General features: G+C 33.9%; 2 protein-coding genes across 4 annotated transcripts; both read left to right on the plus strand.

Annotated features, from left to right (window-relative positions):
- Positions 1-9,482: 9,482 nt before the first annotated feature.
- On the plus strand, positions 9,483-14,003 carry LOC114722508 (auxin transporter-like protein 2). Of its 3 annotated transcripts, XM_028908554.1 has the most exons (10): positions 9,483-9,863; positions 9,973-10,138; positions 10,435-10,660; positions 10,773-10,958; positions 11,071-11,183; positions 11,292-11,475; positions 11,571-11,668; positions 12,599-12,806; positions 12,930-13,187; positions 13,435-14,003. In XM_028908554.1, exons 3-10 carry the CDS (start codon positions 10,481-10,483, stop codon positions 13,672-13,674), a joined length of 1,467 nt encoding a protein of 488 aa, XP_028764387.1. In that variant the 5' UTR covers positions 9,483-9,863; positions 9,973-10,138; positions 10,435-10,480; the 3' UTR covers positions 13,675-14,003. The 3 variants fall into 3 exon arrangements, with proteins under 3 accessions (XP_028764387.1, XP_028764386.1, XP_028764388.1); XM_028908553.1 differs by having other exon boundaries at positions 9,483-10,138; XM_028908555.1 differs by having other exon boundaries at positions 9,483-10,138; positions 10,444-10,660.
- Positions 14,004-16,743: 2,740 nt separating this feature from the next.
- LOC114722528 (uncharacterized) lies at positions 16,744-17,298 on the plus strand. The gene has a single exon (XM_028908574.1). It carries the CDS (start codon positions 16,812-16,814, stop codon positions 17,292-17,294), a length of 483 nt encoding a protein of 160 aa, XP_028764407.1. The 5' UTR covers positions 16,744-16,811; the 3' UTR covers positions 17,295-17,298.
- The last annotated feature ends 3,119 nt before the right edge of the window (positions 17,299-20,417 follow it).

A 20,417-nucleotide genomic window follows, 5' to 3' on the forward strand; every position in this document is an offset into this window, starting at 1 on the left:
CCCTACCAAATAAAGAAAAGAATAAAGAGAGGAATAGAAGTCCGAAAACACATTCCAACTTTTTTATTTGGCTTTTCAAAGACTTATCCACACCATCATCATCATGTGGCAAATAGTTCCAACTTACAAAACCTTATAAGCATCACATTTTTGGAGATCTCCGAGGGAAAAAAACCCAAAACATGGGGTCATCTTTCTGTTCCCACTTTCTAATTTCATGTTTCCATCTATCTCTCCTGCTGCCAACAATAATGATGATAAAAGCAAATTCTTAATTTGTCAGCATGGTCACTATGATTATAATCATATCATTTTTTTCCCTCACTAACTTGCATACAACAAGACTCTTTTTTCTTCAAGGAATATCGTCATGCTGAGGTATAGTATATTTATGCAAATTTGAGGGGAATTTCGTGGAAAATATGAGAGAAAAGAAGAGAGAGAGAGAGAGAGAGAGAGAGTTATATAGATGCAAAGAAAAATAAGGATGGGGTATATAGTATATACCATTTGGTCAGTCGTTCTCACATGATGGACGGAACCTTCACTCAACTAATAAGAGAAGACGATGGTCCACATCCACCTGTAAAAACTAAGATGCTTCATGCTTTACACTCTAAATGATAGGGTTTCATTCCTTAGTCCTATAAGTAGAATCCAATACTTTGATTTTATATATACATCTCACAAACTCGTTTATTTATTATAAAATAAATTATGGTTTTATTAAGGAGTTGGTTAATTAATAGTAAAAAAACTCAATAGATTTTAAACTTCAGAGAAACGGTTCACTTAATAATTTTTTCCGGTGTTTGGTTGTAATATAGCGATGTTCTTTTTTCTTTTTTTTTTACAATTCACCCATATATATAACTTTGTTTGTTATAAAATTCGGGGTGTCTCAATATCCTAGAAAGTTTCCATATACTATACTTAAACAAGGATTTTTTTTCTTCAGGAATAAAATCCGTGTGAAAACCATTTTTTATGAAAATAATTAATTTTGTTTAGTATATGTCTTTTTTCCTCTTTTCTCCACGTTTTGGATTTGCTAATAGCAATAGAGTAGTACATACTTACATTAGTTAAGCATGCAATTAAAACATCAAGTCGCACTAAATTATTATTGCCGTTTATTAAATCAGATTACACACACAGGGTTATTTGTATTATATTTAGTTTTCAGGTCATATATCTACCTTTTGCATATTTTCCTTTGGATAGACTCATCAGTGAATTCAATATATGCCACACATTTCACGGTTATTTACTGAAACATTGTAATCTTGGACTCAAGCCAAGGGAGGCCAGAAAAAAAAAAAGGGGGGGAAGACTAACGTATATATTCTTCTTAATGTTTTCCCCTTTAAAATATAGTATCATATTTTAAAGTTTGTGCTAAATACTACTTGTACTACAGCATACTTTAATCACTTTATACTGATCTCTTCCAACTTTAAGGATTTTGCAATAATTTTATAAAATCTTCTTTATTGATATCTTTCTGTCTCTGTTTTTTTTTTTAGTATCGGCCAAACTATATCGAACAAATCCTACATAACATGTTTAACATTTAAAAAAAAAATCCGAGTGATTATAATATTCCTGAAAACGCAGCTTAAATCAGATGCCTCTTGCTGGCTAAAAGAAAATAAAAATCAGATGCCTTATTAATTATATGTCATTGATTACAATAGCCATTAAATTCTTTTATTGATGATCAGTGAATTCATTTTCACTTACACAATAGATTATCAAATAAAATAATTACCCGAAAATATCTTTTATATATATATATATATATATATATATAAGAATGATCATTGATGCATGTGAAAAGATACGCTACTATCTTGTTATTTACTAAATTAAATTGATAGAGCTTGTGAAATAATTAATTTATTCCTTAGGATGTGGCGCTCAATTAATTTATATTATGTATGAAAAAGATTGGATTAGTGAATGATGACGCTGACCGCTTATTTTAATTTAATATCAGTGATTAGTTTCACTTTTCCAATTTTAGTGATAAATTAACAGAAGGGACAATTAAAAATACACAAATCTCCCCTTGCCATGTGGTCCATCTAATAATTAATAGGGTATCATACCCCAGCTAGACGAAATAATAGATTACACACACACACACACGCTCACATTGAAGAAGATTCCCCTCCCAGGGATATAACTATGAGTATGACCAGCCTTCAGTCAAATTCACATGTGTAAGCCTATACATGAGAACAACAAAACATACTATAGATTCAAGAAAATGATACGAAAGGGAAATACCCCTTCATTTTCCCTAGTCCTAAACAGGCATCACATGACTAGCTACACCAAATTTTGGCTGCATAGTTTCTGAGATTACTAATGCTTGGCAACTTTCTAATTAGCATGAGCATATTGGGAATTTATTGGTTAAATGAATCTTTTATCTGATCGTATCTCCTCTTTCAAAATTTTCCACGGAAAAGGAGATATTTGTGTTTCACACTTTAATTTGCACTTACCTATTACTTTAAATAAAATAACACCGTGGGCTAGAGCATGTAGATAAAACTAACCAGTCAAACCGCATGATTCACAGCTATAAATAAAGTAAGAATTGGGAGGGGAAAAAAAGTCTTCTATTAAAATTTTGGCTTAAATCAGAATATTGGTTGCAGGGTATTGGTACTCTGTATAAAAGTTTATTAAATCATTCTTTTTTTTATACAATTTATTAAGTCATTCTTATCAATAAAATTTTCAGATGGGGACTTGTCAACAATTTCCCCTAAATAAATGCATTTTAGGAGGATTGAATATCCTAAATTATCAAATAGTACAATATTACCCTTAAACTTTTAAGAACGTTGCAACGTCGACCGTGTTATTAAAAGAGCATTTGTCAAACGGTGATGTAGGGCCCACATACATATCCATGTTATTGTTAACCGACATTTCCTCCCTTTTAACAGTAAGGGCAAGCACGACATTGCAACATTTTTACAAGTTTGAGGATAACAACATTGGACCATTTAAAAATTTATTATATGTGCGGTTCCTATGAGAATAGTTTAAAGGCAAAAATATCTTAAAATCCCAAATAAATTTCTTCAGTATATTCATTTTTTTCTTTTTTGTAGGATTAACCAATAATGAAGTGCTCACTTGATGAGATTTGAACTCAGACTCTTACAGGGTATATATGGAGCATATTATTAATTACCGTAGATCAAACTTGGTTCACGTTTTGAATAAATTCTATTTTACTTATATTTCAAATTAAAGTACTCTACATAAAAAAAAAAAAAATCTTTTGGCCATGACAAACATACCCTGAATGATTTATATATTGCCAAGGACGAGTAATTGAAACAACTTTTAGAACATAAAGAAAACAAAGTGGTGTTTTGGAGAATATGAAAACTTCAAAACAAGCATCCCTGGCCATTTTCCCAAAATCCAAACTGGCAGTCAGATTCTGAAAGGTAAAATTCGAAAAGCCTTGAAGCTCAAGCTGGAAACCCAAACACAAACATAGCTGTCAAGCATTGTGGAGGGGACGAAGAAGAAGAAAATTATAAGAAGAAGGTCCCTCTCAAATCATGAAATTGAGTGCAAGCATCTTTGGGTGAGTAGCCATTTATAACTTTGATGGGAATGGCTCTTACCAGTGTCTGAGGGGACCAAAGGTGATCATTTGTCACAAAATTAATAGGATGGGTCTGGCCAAGAGAAGGGAAGGGGGGTCCTAAATTGATAGGTCACTTTCTAAATTGAGGGTCCATTTAATTATATAGCAGAAATGGTTCGTCTCTTATCTCCATTCCACTTTATCTGAACGGTCATCTATCACCAATTATTAAAAGCATAATATTCCTACGCTGCAAACTAAGCTTTGGTCATAAAAATAAACTCCCTCATATCGCATATATAGCTAGCCTGCCTCTCAAGCAAAAGTTTTGATAGATTTCATATCAATGAACTGCCCTTCTCTTTTATCTTCTTCGATCATATTCATATTCATGTGATGTTTGCCTTCTTTGACAATTTATTCATTTATCGTGTCCACATCGTCGGCCATCTTTACATTTCCCATCTATCTTTGTTGGTAAGTTTAGGATCATCGTTAAACCACGCACACACTCTTATGTAAGCATGATGCCATAGTGAGACCATATATATATATATATATATATATATGAGTTTATGGCTATGAACAAACGAATTAATTAATTACCTAGTCTAGTGTGTAGAATTTGAAGAGTAGGTCGAGTGAATAAAAAATTAGATTCACTAGCCTTTTATTTTAGCTTTGTTACAAATCATAACGGTGGAAGATGTGTGCAAATCTCTCACTGCCTGCTTTACAAAAGATTTATTCTTTTTGCTTTTCAAAAAAAAGAAAAAATATAGTTAAAATCAGTATCTCTGTGTGTGCGTGTGTCTGAAATAAAATCTAAGTACGAAGTCTTCACAAGTATGGCTCATCTTAGCAATCATATGAAGTATGGGGCCGACATTCTAATTCTTATAAATTTGCTCTCAAATTATATCTGTTAAAGGGTAAACATGCAATTGTTATTCATTAATCAATAAATTAGAGCGAGCAATTTTTTTTATCAATGGCCCCGAGTTGTATATAGAGGTCTGTATATAAATTAACATATTAAATAAACGGTTTATTTGATTTTAAAATTAACTAAATATTTTAAAAGAATTATACGAACATTCATACACTTTTCCGGTCCTAAATATAATACCTTTATATACATTAGTATAAGGGTTTTATATTTAGGACCGGATGAGTACATCTTTTTTGTCTATTCTATGCACATCTTTTATCATGAATAAAACAAAATATAATCTTTCGTTTGCTTTCCCACGTAACTAAAAAGATGTGTTTACACACCGTACAAAGATCATGGCTTTAATTTTTTAATCATACTAAAAATTCTTCTTCGCCATCTTATTTGATTGCGATGTTCCTCCTTTTACATGTTCAAAATTTGCCATCCACAGTATGTTACTTTAATTATGGTGAGTGGCGGAATCGGAACCATAAAGACTAATCAGAATAACGCATTTTGGGATGTGGCAAGTAAAATATAATTAAATAAAATGAAAACGATATATAAATTAATATTAAATATTCAGCCACCCACAAAATTCAATATCATCAATATGAAATATAATTTTTAAAAAAATAAATTGTGCTGTCCATGTATATAAAACATCAGCAACATGACCTGTTTTTCAGATTTTGTCGAATGTTATAGTGAACAAGAATTGAAGAATATGAATTAATTAAGTTGCATACAAGATGAAATTAAAAAGAGAGGGGAATTGAAAAGGCAGTTTCCGTCGTTGGGGCCCCTCCCCTCCGCTAATTTCCATTCCCCCCGTTTTCCTCGACCATAGCAATTTATTATCATTCCCCATCTATATTTCTATCCCTCACCAATCCTCAATAAAAAAAAAATTTAATTCATATTTAACTTTTTCAAGTTTTCAATAATTAATTTTAGTGTTACTTCAGAAACGGTTTTAATAATATACTATATTCATATTATTTTAAATGCAGTTCCATCACTTAATTATTGTTGTTTAGTACTCCATATATTTTTATTTTTCACCTAGAAGCAGAGGTGATAAGAAGTAGTTTTTAACAGTTTGAAAATCAAGATAACCGAGTTAACTATAATCACTACATAATACTGCCCGTAAATAGTCTGCAAGAGGGAATTAATGAAGGTTAGATCTCAAAAAAAAAAAAAAGAGTTGTAAATATCATTCAGATAGCTGCAAACACGTATCTTAGTAGTAAACTGAAATTTCATTTAAAACTTAAATACCTAATTTTCAATTGATATTTCTGAGTTTGTAGTTATTTAAATTAGTATTTCTAACTCAGTTTTCAGGGGGGAAAAAAAGATTATAAGAAACCTAACAATCATTAACTCCCGCTTTTAGGACCTTACTCTGGTCCTTAATATAGAATCTATTTAACTAGTTTGATTAAATTAACAAAGTTAGTTAAGTTAGGTGATAATCATAAATATAACAATATGTTTCCTAAAATACCCTCAATTAAAACTTCTTTAAAAAATTGACATTTCAAAAAATGTTTTAAATTATTTTATTAAAAATATAAAATGGTACAATTGATGTATGTGTGAAATTAATGAGTACTCACTCACTGTATAAAATATATAGGTGTATTATTAATAGGTATTAAGTATTATTGTGATATTTAATTATTTAGTAGGGGGTAATTTAGGAAAGAATTGGTAAATATGATAAATAAGTTTCATATTTAGGACCAAGATCAACCTCATAATTAGGTCCTATATTAAGGACCGGAAGAGTAAGTAATAAGCACATGAAGGCTACCTATTTGTGAGTTGTGACAAATGAGAAGATTCAATTACTCTCATTGATGGGCAAAGGTCAAAGCATTTACTTGAGTTGAGATAGATTTGCAAAACTCATCGGTACTCGTTAATGGGACACTAATGATTTAGAGAAAAATATTCCATTCTCCTCATCATATATCTCTCTCTATTTAATTTTTAGTAATTAGTACAGCAGGAGTTTTTTTTTTTAAAAAAAAAAAAGGCACACATACACACAAGTGAAGTGGTAGTAAGAAATAAGAATAAAAAAAAAAAGGGGTCCCAAATGGAGGGCAACAATGGAACACATTCCGAGTTTTGATGCTGAATGGGGAAATCACTTTAATTAGTGGCCTCAAAATCCATCCACTGCCCAATCATTGCTTTGCCCACTAAGTCCCCCAAGTGATTAAGTGAAATCTCCTTCGCATTCTTCTTAGTATTTTATTATTCCTTTTGACCTCTCCTTGCCCCATTCCCACCCCTTTCATTTTCTAGCTAGGTCAACATACATCGCCCACCTTCTTCCTACTCATTTTTACTGCTTCCTCCCAATATAATACCTCTTCCATTCCAACTTTTTCAAGTCAAAAAACAAAAATAACAGAAAAACAAATAAGAAACCATGATGAGAATCGATTGTTTTATATTTTTTGTTTGTTTGTATCTGTTTTTGTTTTACTACATCACAAAGTCTTATAAATTTCGGTTTCATTATTATGGAGCATGAATAGTAAGAAAAGGAGGGAATTGGGAAGGGAGTGGGGGGACAAATCCCTAAATGAAGGGGGCAACTTGGGGCTGGGGATGTTCAAACTTCAAAGAACACTTTATTTTGCTCCAAACATGGATCCTCTCAACCCATTATTAATTCATATATTTGGCTTTCTCTTTTGTGGGATGCCCACTATTCCCATTTTCCTTCTTTGTCCCCTCCATTTCCATAGCAATATTTCTTCTACTCCTCTACTCTTCTTCAACCGTTCTTTCACAACATTTTGAATCTTATTTATTCTCATATACCAAAGCTTATATCTATACAGTCATCTCTCATGATGCGGTTCAAATTAGACATCTCATATTTGGTAATTCATTGAATTTTGTTCATGATACAAATATTATTATACTCATTCCTTTCCAAAATAACAACTACTCCCTTCCTATTCTATTTTTATATATTTTATTGAACATAAAGAACGCTTTTGACATTTTTAAAAATCATATAAATACCAGTTGAAAAAATAGAAAATTATCATAAACCTTACGAAAAATTTATCTTCTTTTAGAAGTTGAATTTGCATATATTTTCTGAGAGATTTAGAGAAGAAAAAGGGGGTTTAATAGTTTAATTAATGGGCGTGCGCGTGTTTGCTCCTTTGGAAGCGTGGGGAAGTGGCGGGACCAAGGCGGCTCGGCTTGAGCCAAATATCGTGAAAAAAGGTCACGCAACGCGCTCGGCGCCGAAACTAAACTTTGCTTTATAAAGGCTTAAAAGCAAACTTCGTTTACATGGCTTGGCGGCTCAATAATATTATTAAGTTCCCAAAAATCCCATCTTCTGCCTCGGGGGCGTCGTTTTTCTCGCAAAAACACGCGTACGTGTTCATACTCGCCGCCAACTCATCCAATTATCGTTCTCTGAGTTGGCGAGTGGGCTGCACGTACCGTGCGCCGAGTTTCGAATAGCGTAGCATCCAATTAAAATTGATTAATTAAGGGGCTGGCCGAAAGAGTTTTGATTAATCAAGGGGACATGAGGGAGGCTGATCCAGCTTGAAACAACTTTAAAGCTGTATAATTATCCCAAATTAATTAACCACAAAACATTAATTAAAAACCAATTTCGTTACATTAACGAAAAGAATTAATTGGGAATTTCAATCCATGACCCTGAACTGGGATTTGGATCTGAGCCCTTGTGTATTAGTGCTAATCTCAAGTGTAAACAATCATATCATAGAATTGGACCACAAGGAAACAGCTTCTGACTTTCTTATCTTGTGTAGAAATTAAAGAAACGTCAACTGTATTTTAATATTACTTAATACAATTAAAAAAAATCCCAGAAATTAACTTAACTTTGAAGCCAAACAATGATGGTCAAATGCCCAATTAACTGTTTTGGCTGTCTCACAAGCCACACACAATAGATTGCATAACATCATCTTGTCATGTTTCTAATCTTTGGCTCAATTTTAGTATTAATCCAAACCAAAAATGTCAGGTGTATAAATAAAATCCATAAGCAACAAACAAAGCTTTGTGAAATGTGGCCTTTTCATCCAGATTCTTCTGAACTTTTGTGCTAGTCCTAGATTGCAAATTCTCATTGGATCCATATCTTTATTTAAACATTAACAATATTGATCTATCTCATAAGAAAATAATATAATTTTATTTATCTTTATGAAAGAAAGAGTATTAAAAAAATATTTTATATTTTCTCTCATCTATTTATTTTATCTCTCTATATACTTATTAAGTCAATAGGAACAAAAAAATTTTTCCTAACAAATGAATTATAAATAACAACTAAGTGGTACCAAATCATATTCTAATGTACTCCTCTGGCCTTACTTATAAGTCACTTCCAACATATTTTATACATACTAAGAAAAACCTTAAATTTCATTAACTCTCATTTAAAATTTAACAACTTTTTAACTTTATCCCTATTTAATATACATTATACCTTATATAAATAAAGTCAGCACAATAATAAATGAAGGGTGAAATTGTACATCCATACAAAAAATTTCTTTCAATATCCTATAAATAGAACCAAAAAATGTATTTTCTCTTTATCTTATAAATAGAACAAGAGAAATAGGTTATTCTGATGGAAAATTTTTTAATAGGAGATTTTTCAGCCTTTTTTTTACCAGAAAATTACCCTGCGCTCTGTCTCAAGTACATGCATTAATAGAGTTATAAACAGGGAATTAGGTTTTTAACTATGAAACCTTCATTAATTACATTAATATGATAATTAGAATAACAGTGGAAACTGGAAAGGGAGAATCTTAGCCGTTGAAGCGACTTTTTTGGGCTTATAAAGGGGAGGCCTTCCGCTCGTTTCACTTGTTACTACTGATCAGATCAACGTCTCGCTCACCCACTCGCTTCGGTCTCCATCCGAAACTCTGTGTCACCAACAAACGGAGACCCCCGAGAATCGATTCGGAATTTGGAATACACAGTGAACTCAATTGTGTATTCATTATTCATCTCTCATTCTCTCTCTTCCTCCATTTATAGAGAAGTGAATTTGCTTGGCTAACTGCATCCTTCTCTGCTTTTGCTTTTAGCCATACTCTGATATACATTTATTACATATTTAGCAACTTAAATACACAGCCCCATGCCGTCCTCGTAATATCTGGTTGAACAGTTTCGAGGGAAAGGAGGTCCTTTCTGTTCAGTCTCTGCAATTTCTGATACTTCCTGCTTTTTCGTCTCCTCGCCGTCTTTGGGCTTGCGGTACTTCTCTTTTCTCTGCGACGCCAATTAGTGGAGCATTAAAACGGTGGTTTTTATTGCGAAGCTCTGTGAATCTGAAAATCTTTTATTGAATGGTGAAATTCTGAAGCATCACTCCTGCTGCTTCTGCCACAACTGTGTCAGAGCACTTAACTAACTCAAGGAAGAGGCAGATAAAAAGAACGCATTATTGAAAGCAAAGGCCATTCTGTTTTGGAACACAGATCTGGGTTTTCCTTCTTCAAGCTTTAGGAGAAAGAGACGTCTCGACCAAGGTTAGTGGAAAGCGATTAGTGTATTGTGTTTGGATTTTCCTGCTTGCTGTTGAAAAAACTCTGTATACATCCCACTTTTTAATTCTGTTCTCTCTTCCCCACTTTCTTTTGTATTTGTATGTGAGGGAATAAGAGGATTTGAGTTTACTTTTTAAGCTTGTGGGGGAGGAATTTGCAGTTATCTGGATCTGGGTTCGTCTTATATAGGCTTTCGTTTTCTGGGGTTGCGTTTGATCATCTCGTTTTTTGTCTCATTTACTGTCCTTTATGTATAAACAAAGTATATAAAATTTCAGATCCACCAGGAGATTTTGACACTGCCTTTCGCGTATTTCGGAGACAATGTTGCCTCAGAAGCAGGCAGAGGAAGCCATAGTCACCAACTTCACCGAAACAGAGAATGATGGAGGCATCGTCAGGGAAGAAGAGAAGGAGCAAGACAACTCCATGTTCACCCTCAAGAGCTTCCTCTGGCATGGCGGCTCAGTTTGGGACGCCTGGTTCAGCTGTGCTTCAAATCAAGTACATATTGATTACTTAAAATACCCATTTCCCAAAAAACTCACTTTATTCTTCTTCTCCATTTTTCTTCTCCCAGTTCTCAAACCATTGAACCAAATCTTGCCGTTTACAGGTAGCCCAAGTGCTCTTGACGCTTCCCTATTCCTTTTCCCAACTGGGTATGCTTTCAGGCATATTGCTGCAAGTATTTTACGGCATACTCGGAAGCTGGACGGCTTATCTAATCAGTGTCCTCTATGTGGAATACCGTACCAGAAAGGAAAAGGAAAACGTTAGCTTCAAGAACCATGTCATTCAGGTAATTAAAATCACTCAAATCTTCTTGCCCCAAGATTCCAATTCCTAATTAAGTCTGGAAAAAGGAAAAAAACAAGAAATCACACTTTTTTTTTTCCTGGGTGAGTTATCAGTGGTTCGAAGTGCTCGATGGATTGCTGGGTCCGTATTGGAAAGCAGTGGGGCTGGCCTTCAACTGTACTTTCCTCCTCTTCGGATCCGTGATTCAGCTTATAGCTTGTGCAAGGTATGGGCTTTCCTTCGATTTCCGATCAGAAATTTGTCGATCTGATCAATTCTTCCAATTGAAAACAAAATCTCAAGCTTCTAAATTTGTTGGGATTGCTGCTGGCAGTAACATCTACTACATAAACGACAAATTGGACAAACGAACTTGGACATACATATTTGGAGCTTGCTGTGCGACCACTGTGTTCATCCCTTCCTTTCACAACTATCGAATCTGGTCATTTCTAGGACTTGGAATGACCACTTACACAGCTTGGTATTTGACAATCGCAGCGCTTCTTCATGGCCAGGTTTGTTACTATTCATATGATGAACAGAGACGAAGCAGTACAATTTGTACGAAGAAGAAAGATCTGATGATGGTGATTTGGTGGGCGTGTTGCAGGTGGAGGGTGTGACTCACTCGGGTCCGGCGAAGCTGGTTCTGTACTTCACCGGAGCAACTAATATACTGTACACATTTGGTGGCCACGCCGTGACTGTGTAAGTTTTTTTTTTTTAATCGAATTTATAATTCCGTTAACCTTTTTTTTTCCGGTGTAAATCACCCGATATCCAACCGCGTTTTTTCTGGGTCCCGGTTCATTGGACCGAATGTACCCGAACGATCGACTAGTCCGGATTCGAGGCTTCGGAGTGCCGAATTCCGTTAACCTTTTTGACTGCGTAATTTTCCCTCTCGTTTCTACACGGCTTCCCTTCGCAGCTTTTTGCCTGCCATCTAGGATCATCAGACCCACAGACAATATCATCATGCATTTTACTTTTTCTTTGCCTCTCTCAAGCTTTATCGTTCAAAGCTCTTAATGTCCAATTAATTTTTTGTTTTACCACATAATACCGGTTTTTTTACCATAGGCAATTAATGATGTGAAAAAAATTCACCTCTTTTTCCAAGCACTTCGTTTAGACAGCTATGATGAATATTGTTAAAAGCTTATCCCGAGTGTCCATGACAATAATTAAAAATATATATTATCCCTCCGACTCTAAATATAAGACTTTTTTTATACTAGTCTGATAACTTTAGTGCAGCAAATTAAGATCTCTCTTTTATTAGCTCTTCTTACTTTGTTCACCAACATATTTCTAGGCCATGAAATTACGGTTAATTAGAGACAGTAAATAAAACATGTCTTGTTATTTTGCCCTATCCTTTGTATCTCTGATGAGTTGACCCAAACAGTGGATCACATGAAATAAAATTGGATTTAGTTCTTGCTTAGCATGCACATGGCATCAGGAATTGAATGTGTTTTTTTAGTTTTTAAAAAAATACAGATAGGGACATTGTCATAAAATAGAAGAAGAAGAAGAAGAAAAGAAGTAACTGGTGGCATGTTGGGATTAAACAATGAGTGAATTAATGAATATGGGAATTGGGAGATGATGAGCGAAGAACATGTTTTGCAGGGAGATAATGCATGCCATGTGGAAGCCACAGAAGTTCAAGTACATATATTTGCTGGCCACACTGTACGTGTTCACGCTCACTCTTCCGTCGGCTTCCGCCGTCTACTGGGCCTTCGGCGACCAGCTCCTCAACCACTCCAACGCCTTCTCTCTCCTCCCCAAGACCGGTTTCCGTGATGCCGCCGTCATCCTCATGCTCATCCACCAGGTCCGCTCCATTCCAAATTCTTCCTCTCTCTCTCTCTCTCTCTCTCTCTATATATATATATATTAAATTCATAGCAGAAATTGAAGTCTGACATGTTGTTTAATAATGTGACTGTGGTTGCAGTTCATAACATTCGGGTTTGCGTGTACTCCATTGTACTTCGTGTGGGAGAAGGTGATCGGCATGCACGACACCAGAAGTATCTGCCTCAGAGCACTCGCGAGGTTGCCGGTCGTCATTCCCATTTGGTTCTTAGCCATCATCTTCCCTTTCTTCGGCCCCATCAACTCCGCCGTCGGAGCCCTCCTCGTCAGCTTCACCGTCTACATCATCCCTGCCCTCGCTCATATGCTTACGTACAGAAAAGCCTCCGCCCGACAGGTATATATATCCATCTGTATACAGGAAATTAGGAACCATATACCTAAGACTGTATCTAGTTGAGGGTATAGTTGTCATTTCATGTTCACTGATGAAATGAGACTGGTGGGACGTCGTTTTCGTTTAGTTATTTGCAACAGTTCAATTATTGGACCATGCCTTCTCTTTCGGCTGGCCCTGTTTGACTCATCGTCTCCTTCCCTAATAATTCATTCCATTAAACTTTGTGTGCTTTTGTTTTCTGCAGAATGCTGCAGAGAAGCCTCCCTTCTTCATGCCCAGCTGGACTGCCATGTACGTCTTCAATGCCTTCGTTGTGGTTTGGATCTTTGTGGTTGGCTTTGGGTTCGGAGGATGGGCCAGCATGACCAATTTCGTCAAGCAAATTGACACATTCGGCCTCTTTGCTAAGTGCTACCAGTGCCAGCCTTCCGGGCTACCACCGCCCAAGGCGGCGGCTCCACCCCCTCACGCTCATCATCTCTGAGCAGTGTCGGTTCCCCTGCCTCAACAACATAACAAAGTGGTACCCTTGAAAAGTACTAGCGCCTTACACTTCTCTCATATTTTGTATCATACGTGGGGAATATAGTAGTAATACTTCCCCCCTTTTCATTTCATGTGTGTGTGTTGTTGTTTTTTTTTTATTGGGGCATATTTTTATCTCTTTTTTTTTTCTTACTACATAGTAATTTTTTTAACTTGTTAGTTGATGATTAAAAAAAAAATAGTGTGTCTAATGGTTGTGATTTCTTTGCTATATAAATGCAGAGGTTAATGCATTAGAAAGAAGGAACATTTATATATGGTGTAGTATTTTCTCTCTCTTTCACTTTTTTTTTTTTAAATGTTTGGGAGATCTTATAAAGATTTTGTTGCGATTTTTTTTTTTCCTCTCGTTATGCCATTATTGCTTTGTGTGCTTCCAAATTATGTCTTCGGCATAGTACGATTTGCTATGGCACTGCGGATCACCAAAAATCTTAGGAAGAATTATAATTAAGTCTAAAAAAAAATTACTAAAAAATCTCAATAACAACCTAGTAACATATAATGACAAGTTTTAAAGTGAAAAATAAAAACTTTTGAGACTTATTTTGTAATTTTTCCTCCCTCTAGGAACTTATTGTAATTCTTCCAAAATTTTATGCTCTGATTATAGAAAACCAGGGTGTTAGGGGATGGATAATTAGTTAAAATTGCAAAAATAAATCCTCTCTCTTTTTTTTTTTTTTGACAATTACATGGAGACAATATTATTAAGTATTGAATGTGATTATACCTTTGTGAGAACTCAAACTCTAATTTACCACATGAAAAACTAGTGCGTTAAAATTATTTAAAAAATTCTTTCACTCTAAATTTTATTAATTTCTATTACTAAATCCTTTTTAATTATATGATGATTTTTAAAATATGTTGAGCTTTAAAAATAAATACATCTAGCGAGGATACAAATAACAGATCAAGAGCAAAAAATCTTTTTATTCATCTTGGAACCAAATGCTGTGCCTTGTATCTTTCTCATTTTAACTCTTAGATAAATAAAAAAAACTGGTTTATATTTAATATTTTATAAAATTATTGTTATCATTTTTATAAATTAAGCTTCTAATTTTTATACGTTGTAATTATGAACGTACGAGTAAATGTTAAACTTTAGTCGTTTAAATTTATTTATTTATTTAGTAAGTTTATAAAATAGGAAAACTTTGTTAAAAATTTCCCTTTGACAGATTAATTGGGAAATGGGAACTATTGCACAAGAAGTCATAGAGATGTTACTCTTTGAAAACAGGCACTTGTCCCCCAATTTTTCCTATACAATTTTAAATTTGAATAATTATTTTCTAATTCAAACACAGAGATGTGATTCTTGGGGTGGGGGGGGGGATGTAGATTTATTCGCCTGTACGAACCTATTGCAATTTTATAACAAAAGTTAAACTTGGAATGGAATTTTTGTGGTTGCACAATTTTAGAGAACTTGGGTCCTAAAATTATGGTGTGGCAGGTTTTCTTTATTTGTTTTATTCTTTTAGAATTTACTGACAAAATATATAAATGAACTCATCAATGAATGAAGTATTTAAAAAAAGGCATAAAATAAAGAAACTCAAATTTTTCTCAGAGTCTGGGTTGGTTCATGAATCACTGGAAAGTGGAAACGCCCCCGGGGGGAGGAACGGAGAGAGATGGGGCCATGGAAGGGACCTACACAAAACATTCACATGAGGTTGCATGTGGGTAAGATATATATTGCTGGTCATGTGGCCATTCTTAACTACTCTCTATTTTATATTGTCCTTCATTTTTCTCTGTTTTTTTTCTTGGTATTTACTATTCTTAATACATGAATCTCTCCCTTAGCTTGTTTGTTCTTATCGGTTTATCCTTATTCCCCTTATTATTTTTTTATTTGCTTTTTCAAGAAACTTCAAATGTCCTTTGATGCACATTTACTATATTTAATACTGGCTAGAGACGTTGGCCCAAAAAAATATTAGCTAAAGAGAGCAAATATAAGTACTCGTTCGATCCTAAATGTAAGACCTATTTTGTACTGTAATTTACACTATAAAAGGGGTCTTATATTTAGGATCAAAAGAATACCTAACTGAACTCACATTTGACATTAATTTTCTTTCTTTTGTTTTCAATAATTCATTTGATACAAGAAATTCATACACTTAGATATGGTTACTAAATAACAGGCCAGGACCCAACCTTATTGGGCCATAAGCCCAAACCAAACATGACTTGGACCAACTTTTTCAAATAGTGACCCAAATGGTGCCAAGAACAACAATCCATACTCAGGCCTGAAGTGCCAAGGCTCCAATATTCATCATCTTTGTAAGCCCAAAACAAATCCCACGCTAATGCTCTCATATTCATATTCAGACTTGGACTGACACTGACCAACTAGTGTTGGTCCAAGTGGAAGGGATTTAGACCCCTTAAACATCATGTCCTGGGTTCGATCCTTAAGGCGGTGCGTATGGAAAAAATACTGTTGGGAGGAGTCCCCGCTACGGCGCCTGACAGTATCCTGAGAAATTAGTCTCTTACCGTTCGGGTGGGAGGATACTCTGGGCAACCAAAAAAATATTAAGGCTTTGTGATGCATCTACTTGGATTGACAATGAATCTTCTCTTTCCTTTTCTCTTCTTGTCTCTTCCCTTCTTTTTAATTTTTGGTACTGCACATGAACTTATGATTAGAATCAAAACAAATTGTGATCTTTCTCTTTTAACCACCGGTTCTTTTGTTTTCGCCTGACTGGATTGTAGCGTTAATTAGCTTCCAAGTAGATTATAGGTAAAAAGTATACATTACATACCAAACATTAGACTTTGGACATATGTAATGGAAATTAATTAAGGCTCACAAATTCACAAAATTCCAAATTAAACACAAAGAGAAGGTGGTGGTACGTAGGAGCAGTTGGGTGAACCACTTCATAAGAAGTAGTCCAATTCGCTCAACCTCCATCCAACTACCTCCATCTCTTCTTCTCTTCTTCATCATAATAATAATATATAAACTCACACCATAGAAACCATAAGGCCTTCAAATCTCAGAGGCATACGTGAATCAGTAGTACTCAATACTAAACCAAAATGGCGAGCAGCAAATCTGTAACGGAGGAGCGAGCGGGAGCAGAGATCGTGTATGGCTCAGAAGATTGCTATCGGCACTCCATAGAGCTTCTGGAAGAGCTAGGGTTTCCGAGAGGGGTGCTTCCATTGAAGGACCTGGTGGAGTGTGGCAGGGTTCGAGAGACAGGCTTCGTGTGGATGAAGCAGAAAGGTCCGTACGAGCATATGTTCGAGGCGACCAACACGAGGGTGAGCTACGCGGCGGAGGTGACGGCGTACGTGGAGAAGGGGAAGATGAAGAAGATGAGTGGGATTAAGAGCAAGCAGATGTTCGTTTGGGTTCCGATCAGCGAGATGAGCATCGACGAGAAGAATCCGGACAAGATAGTGTTTAAGACTCCGATGGGAATCGGCAAGTCTTTTCCGGTCACTTCCTTCATGACGCACCAAGAAAAGGAAAAGCCCCTTCACAGCCACAACAATGGCACTAAATTACTTCTCTGAACTCCCAAACTATATACTGGCGTTTTCGTTCCAATATGTTTGCGTTAAATATTCGGCCATGTTTTTATTTATCTTGAATTATTTAATTATTAATTATTACCATATTTTCATCAAGAGTTGCATATGTGATCTGTATCGTTTTAGAATGCAATTATATTTGACTTTTTTAATTTGCCATTCTATACAAAAAAGAGTGAAGATGAAAATCTATTCATCAAGTATTGCATGGGGAGCACCATACATTATAATCTTCTCTTAGATGTAAAAATACATATGAAGTTTTCAAAATTATTTAAAATATTATGGTAGTTAAAAACTTCACATGTATTTTGCACTATTTTTTTGGTACAGTTTCCAATTTTAGTTCATCATGTTATGAGAAATTATCTCCTTTTGCTAGGATTAACTCTCGTTAGTTTATTATGATAGACTCAAATCTTAAATTAATTTTGTGAAAAGTAATTGTTAATTTCTAACTTGTAATGAACGGTCAATATTTGAAAGCAAAGTTATTGTTATTTCTTACGGCACATTTTTTTTTCATACAGCGGCATATTTGTTATTTAGTTCTAGGTTTTGTTTCACACATTTTGAATTTGATGTTGCGAAAATTTGTTTTAAATTTCTAAGTTTTAATTGTTAATAATTGAAAGCAAAGCTCTTATTGTTTATGGTATACTCGTTATTATTCTTTTCTTAACCAAATGGTATACTTGTTATTTAGTTTCAATTTTTTTTCCACCGATTGGGTTGTTAATTTATGAAGTCTATTTGTCGTTCTCTTAAAAAAAAAAAAAACAGTTGTTATTCACTTATTCTTATCCTAAAACTTGATTGTTATTCCTGTATTATATTTTTCCCTATATCATTAAAGCGTATATAAGTGGCTCATCAACTTGGTCAAAAAAAAAACAAGTGGCTCATCAAGTGTCGTTACACTCTTCAACCCGTGAAAAAATTCAAGTCTTTGTTCTGAAATATTTAATGGGCAATGGCCTGCTCAAGTTTTGAAGCCCAATACAGAATTCTTCTGTAATCTAAAAGATTTATGAGGCCCAAATTAAACTGAGGTACCCAAAATAATACTACAAGGGCCATCTTTTATATTGTTCTTGGGAACGTGACTACATATTCTTAAAGCGAAATGATCCAGATGTAATCGGAGTAAAGCTCCGGTGAATTGGGTGGACAAAAAAAAAAAATGAAATGATTGAGGAAAATAAATTTTAAAGGTTAATGGTTATTTTTGCCCTAAAATCTAAATATTTGTGGAGTGGCTATAAGTATTTGAAAGTTTTTCTTGACTCAATCTTACCCTAAAAATATTAAGAAAAGAAGTAATGTTGCTTTGACTGTTATAAACCATTAACAATCAAAATTAGTTTTTAAGCCAATAATATTAGTTTTTTAACCATCAAGGTGGCATTGCTCTTTTGTTTTTGTCGCTTTTAATTTGAAGTGACGTTGAGCCAAAAAAAAAAACTACTAAATTCCTATAACTCTATTGTAGATATTTTTTAGTTGGTCCTAACAGGAACCTCAATTTTCCTCTAAGTGATGTAATTGGAAGAGTGAAATTATAGAATTTCAATAAAGATAAAAAGTAAGAGTTAATAAATTAGGCCAATAATTTGAATGTTTTATTTATCTCGAATTATTTAATTATCAGTTATTACTATATTTTTTTATCAAGAGTTACATATGTCATCTGTCTTTTTTCAAGAATGCAGTTATTAGACTATTTTTATCTGTCATCTTATAAATAAAATCAACGTTTTTGTGTTAAAAAAACGAAGATTATCTCCGCCTCTCCTAAATGAAATTTACATTCATTCTTTCTTAAACCTTGTAATTAATTTTGTAAAAGTAGTTGTTAATTTGTAACTTATAGTCAATTTCTTGGGATTCAACTAATTGTCTTGATCATAGGATATTATTGAAAAATAGGAACTTGGGTTATCAAAAGATTTGTGTGATTTTTTTTATTATAGAATGAGTCAATCATTCACTTTAGTATTTTGCTGAACAAAAATGGTGATATTGCTCTTCCATTGATTAAGAATTTTGATTTTTGAGAAGTATTATATGATGGTTATATGGTTGTTGGTTAGTCGGGAATAACTATCAATTCAATCACTCAAATCTTGAATTAATTTTGTGAAAAGTAATTGTTAATTTCTAACCTGTAACCGTCAATATTTGAAAGCAAAGATGTTATTTCTTATGGCATATTTGTTTTTTATCACCGTCATATTTGTTATTTATTTCTAGATTTTTTTTCACAAATTTTGAATTTCATTTTAGGAGAAATGATCAAAAAATGACTGTTGAAATTTAAAATGACAAAATAGGCATGCGAATAACTGAAATGACCAAATGGGCATGAGATATCAATATGGAATTTTGATAATTTGGTAGAAAGACTAAAATGCCCCTGAACCTCTTTGAAAATATGAACATGTGATAACTCTCAATACGAAAATTGTAACTCACATTACAAATATTGTAATTATCATTACCAAGACAGTGAAATTGGCTCCAAATACAAGTTACTTGGGTTTGAAAGAAGCGAGTAGGAAATGACAATAGTGAAAGGGTAACTCTCATTAACGAAAGTTGTAATTCACATTACAAATGTTGTCATTATCATTATTGAGGTAGTGAAATTGGATCCAAATACATGTTACTTGAGTTTGAAATAAACGAGTTGTAAGTGACAATAGCAAGATAGTAACTTTCCTTAAAAAATTGTAATTCACATTATAAAGGTTGTCCTTATCATTACCGGGGTGATGAAATTGGTTCCAAATACATGTTATTTGTGTTTTAAAGAAATGAGCTGCAAATGACAATAGTGAGATGGTAACTCTCATTACGAAAATTGTAATTCACATTACAAATATTGTCATTATCATTATCAGAGTAATGAAATTGGTTTCAAATATGTGTCAGGATCATTTTAGTCTTTCTACCGAATTGTTAAAATTCCAGATTGATACCTTATACCCATTTGCTCATTTCAGTTATTCGCATGTCCATTTTGTTATTTCAAATTTTAATAGTTATTTTCTGGTCATTTTCCCTTGATTTTACTAAAATTATTTGTTAATTTTTAAGTTCTAA

The sequence above is a fragment of the Neltuma alba genome, unplaced genomic scaffold (genome assembly GCF_004799145.2).
Source record: "Neltuma alba isolate B1F8T4 unplaced genomic scaffold, ASM479914v2 tig00012095_pilon, whole genome shotgun sequence".
NCBI lineage: Eukaryota > Viridiplantae > Streptophyta > Magnoliopsida > Fabales > Fabaceae > Neltuma > Neltuma alba.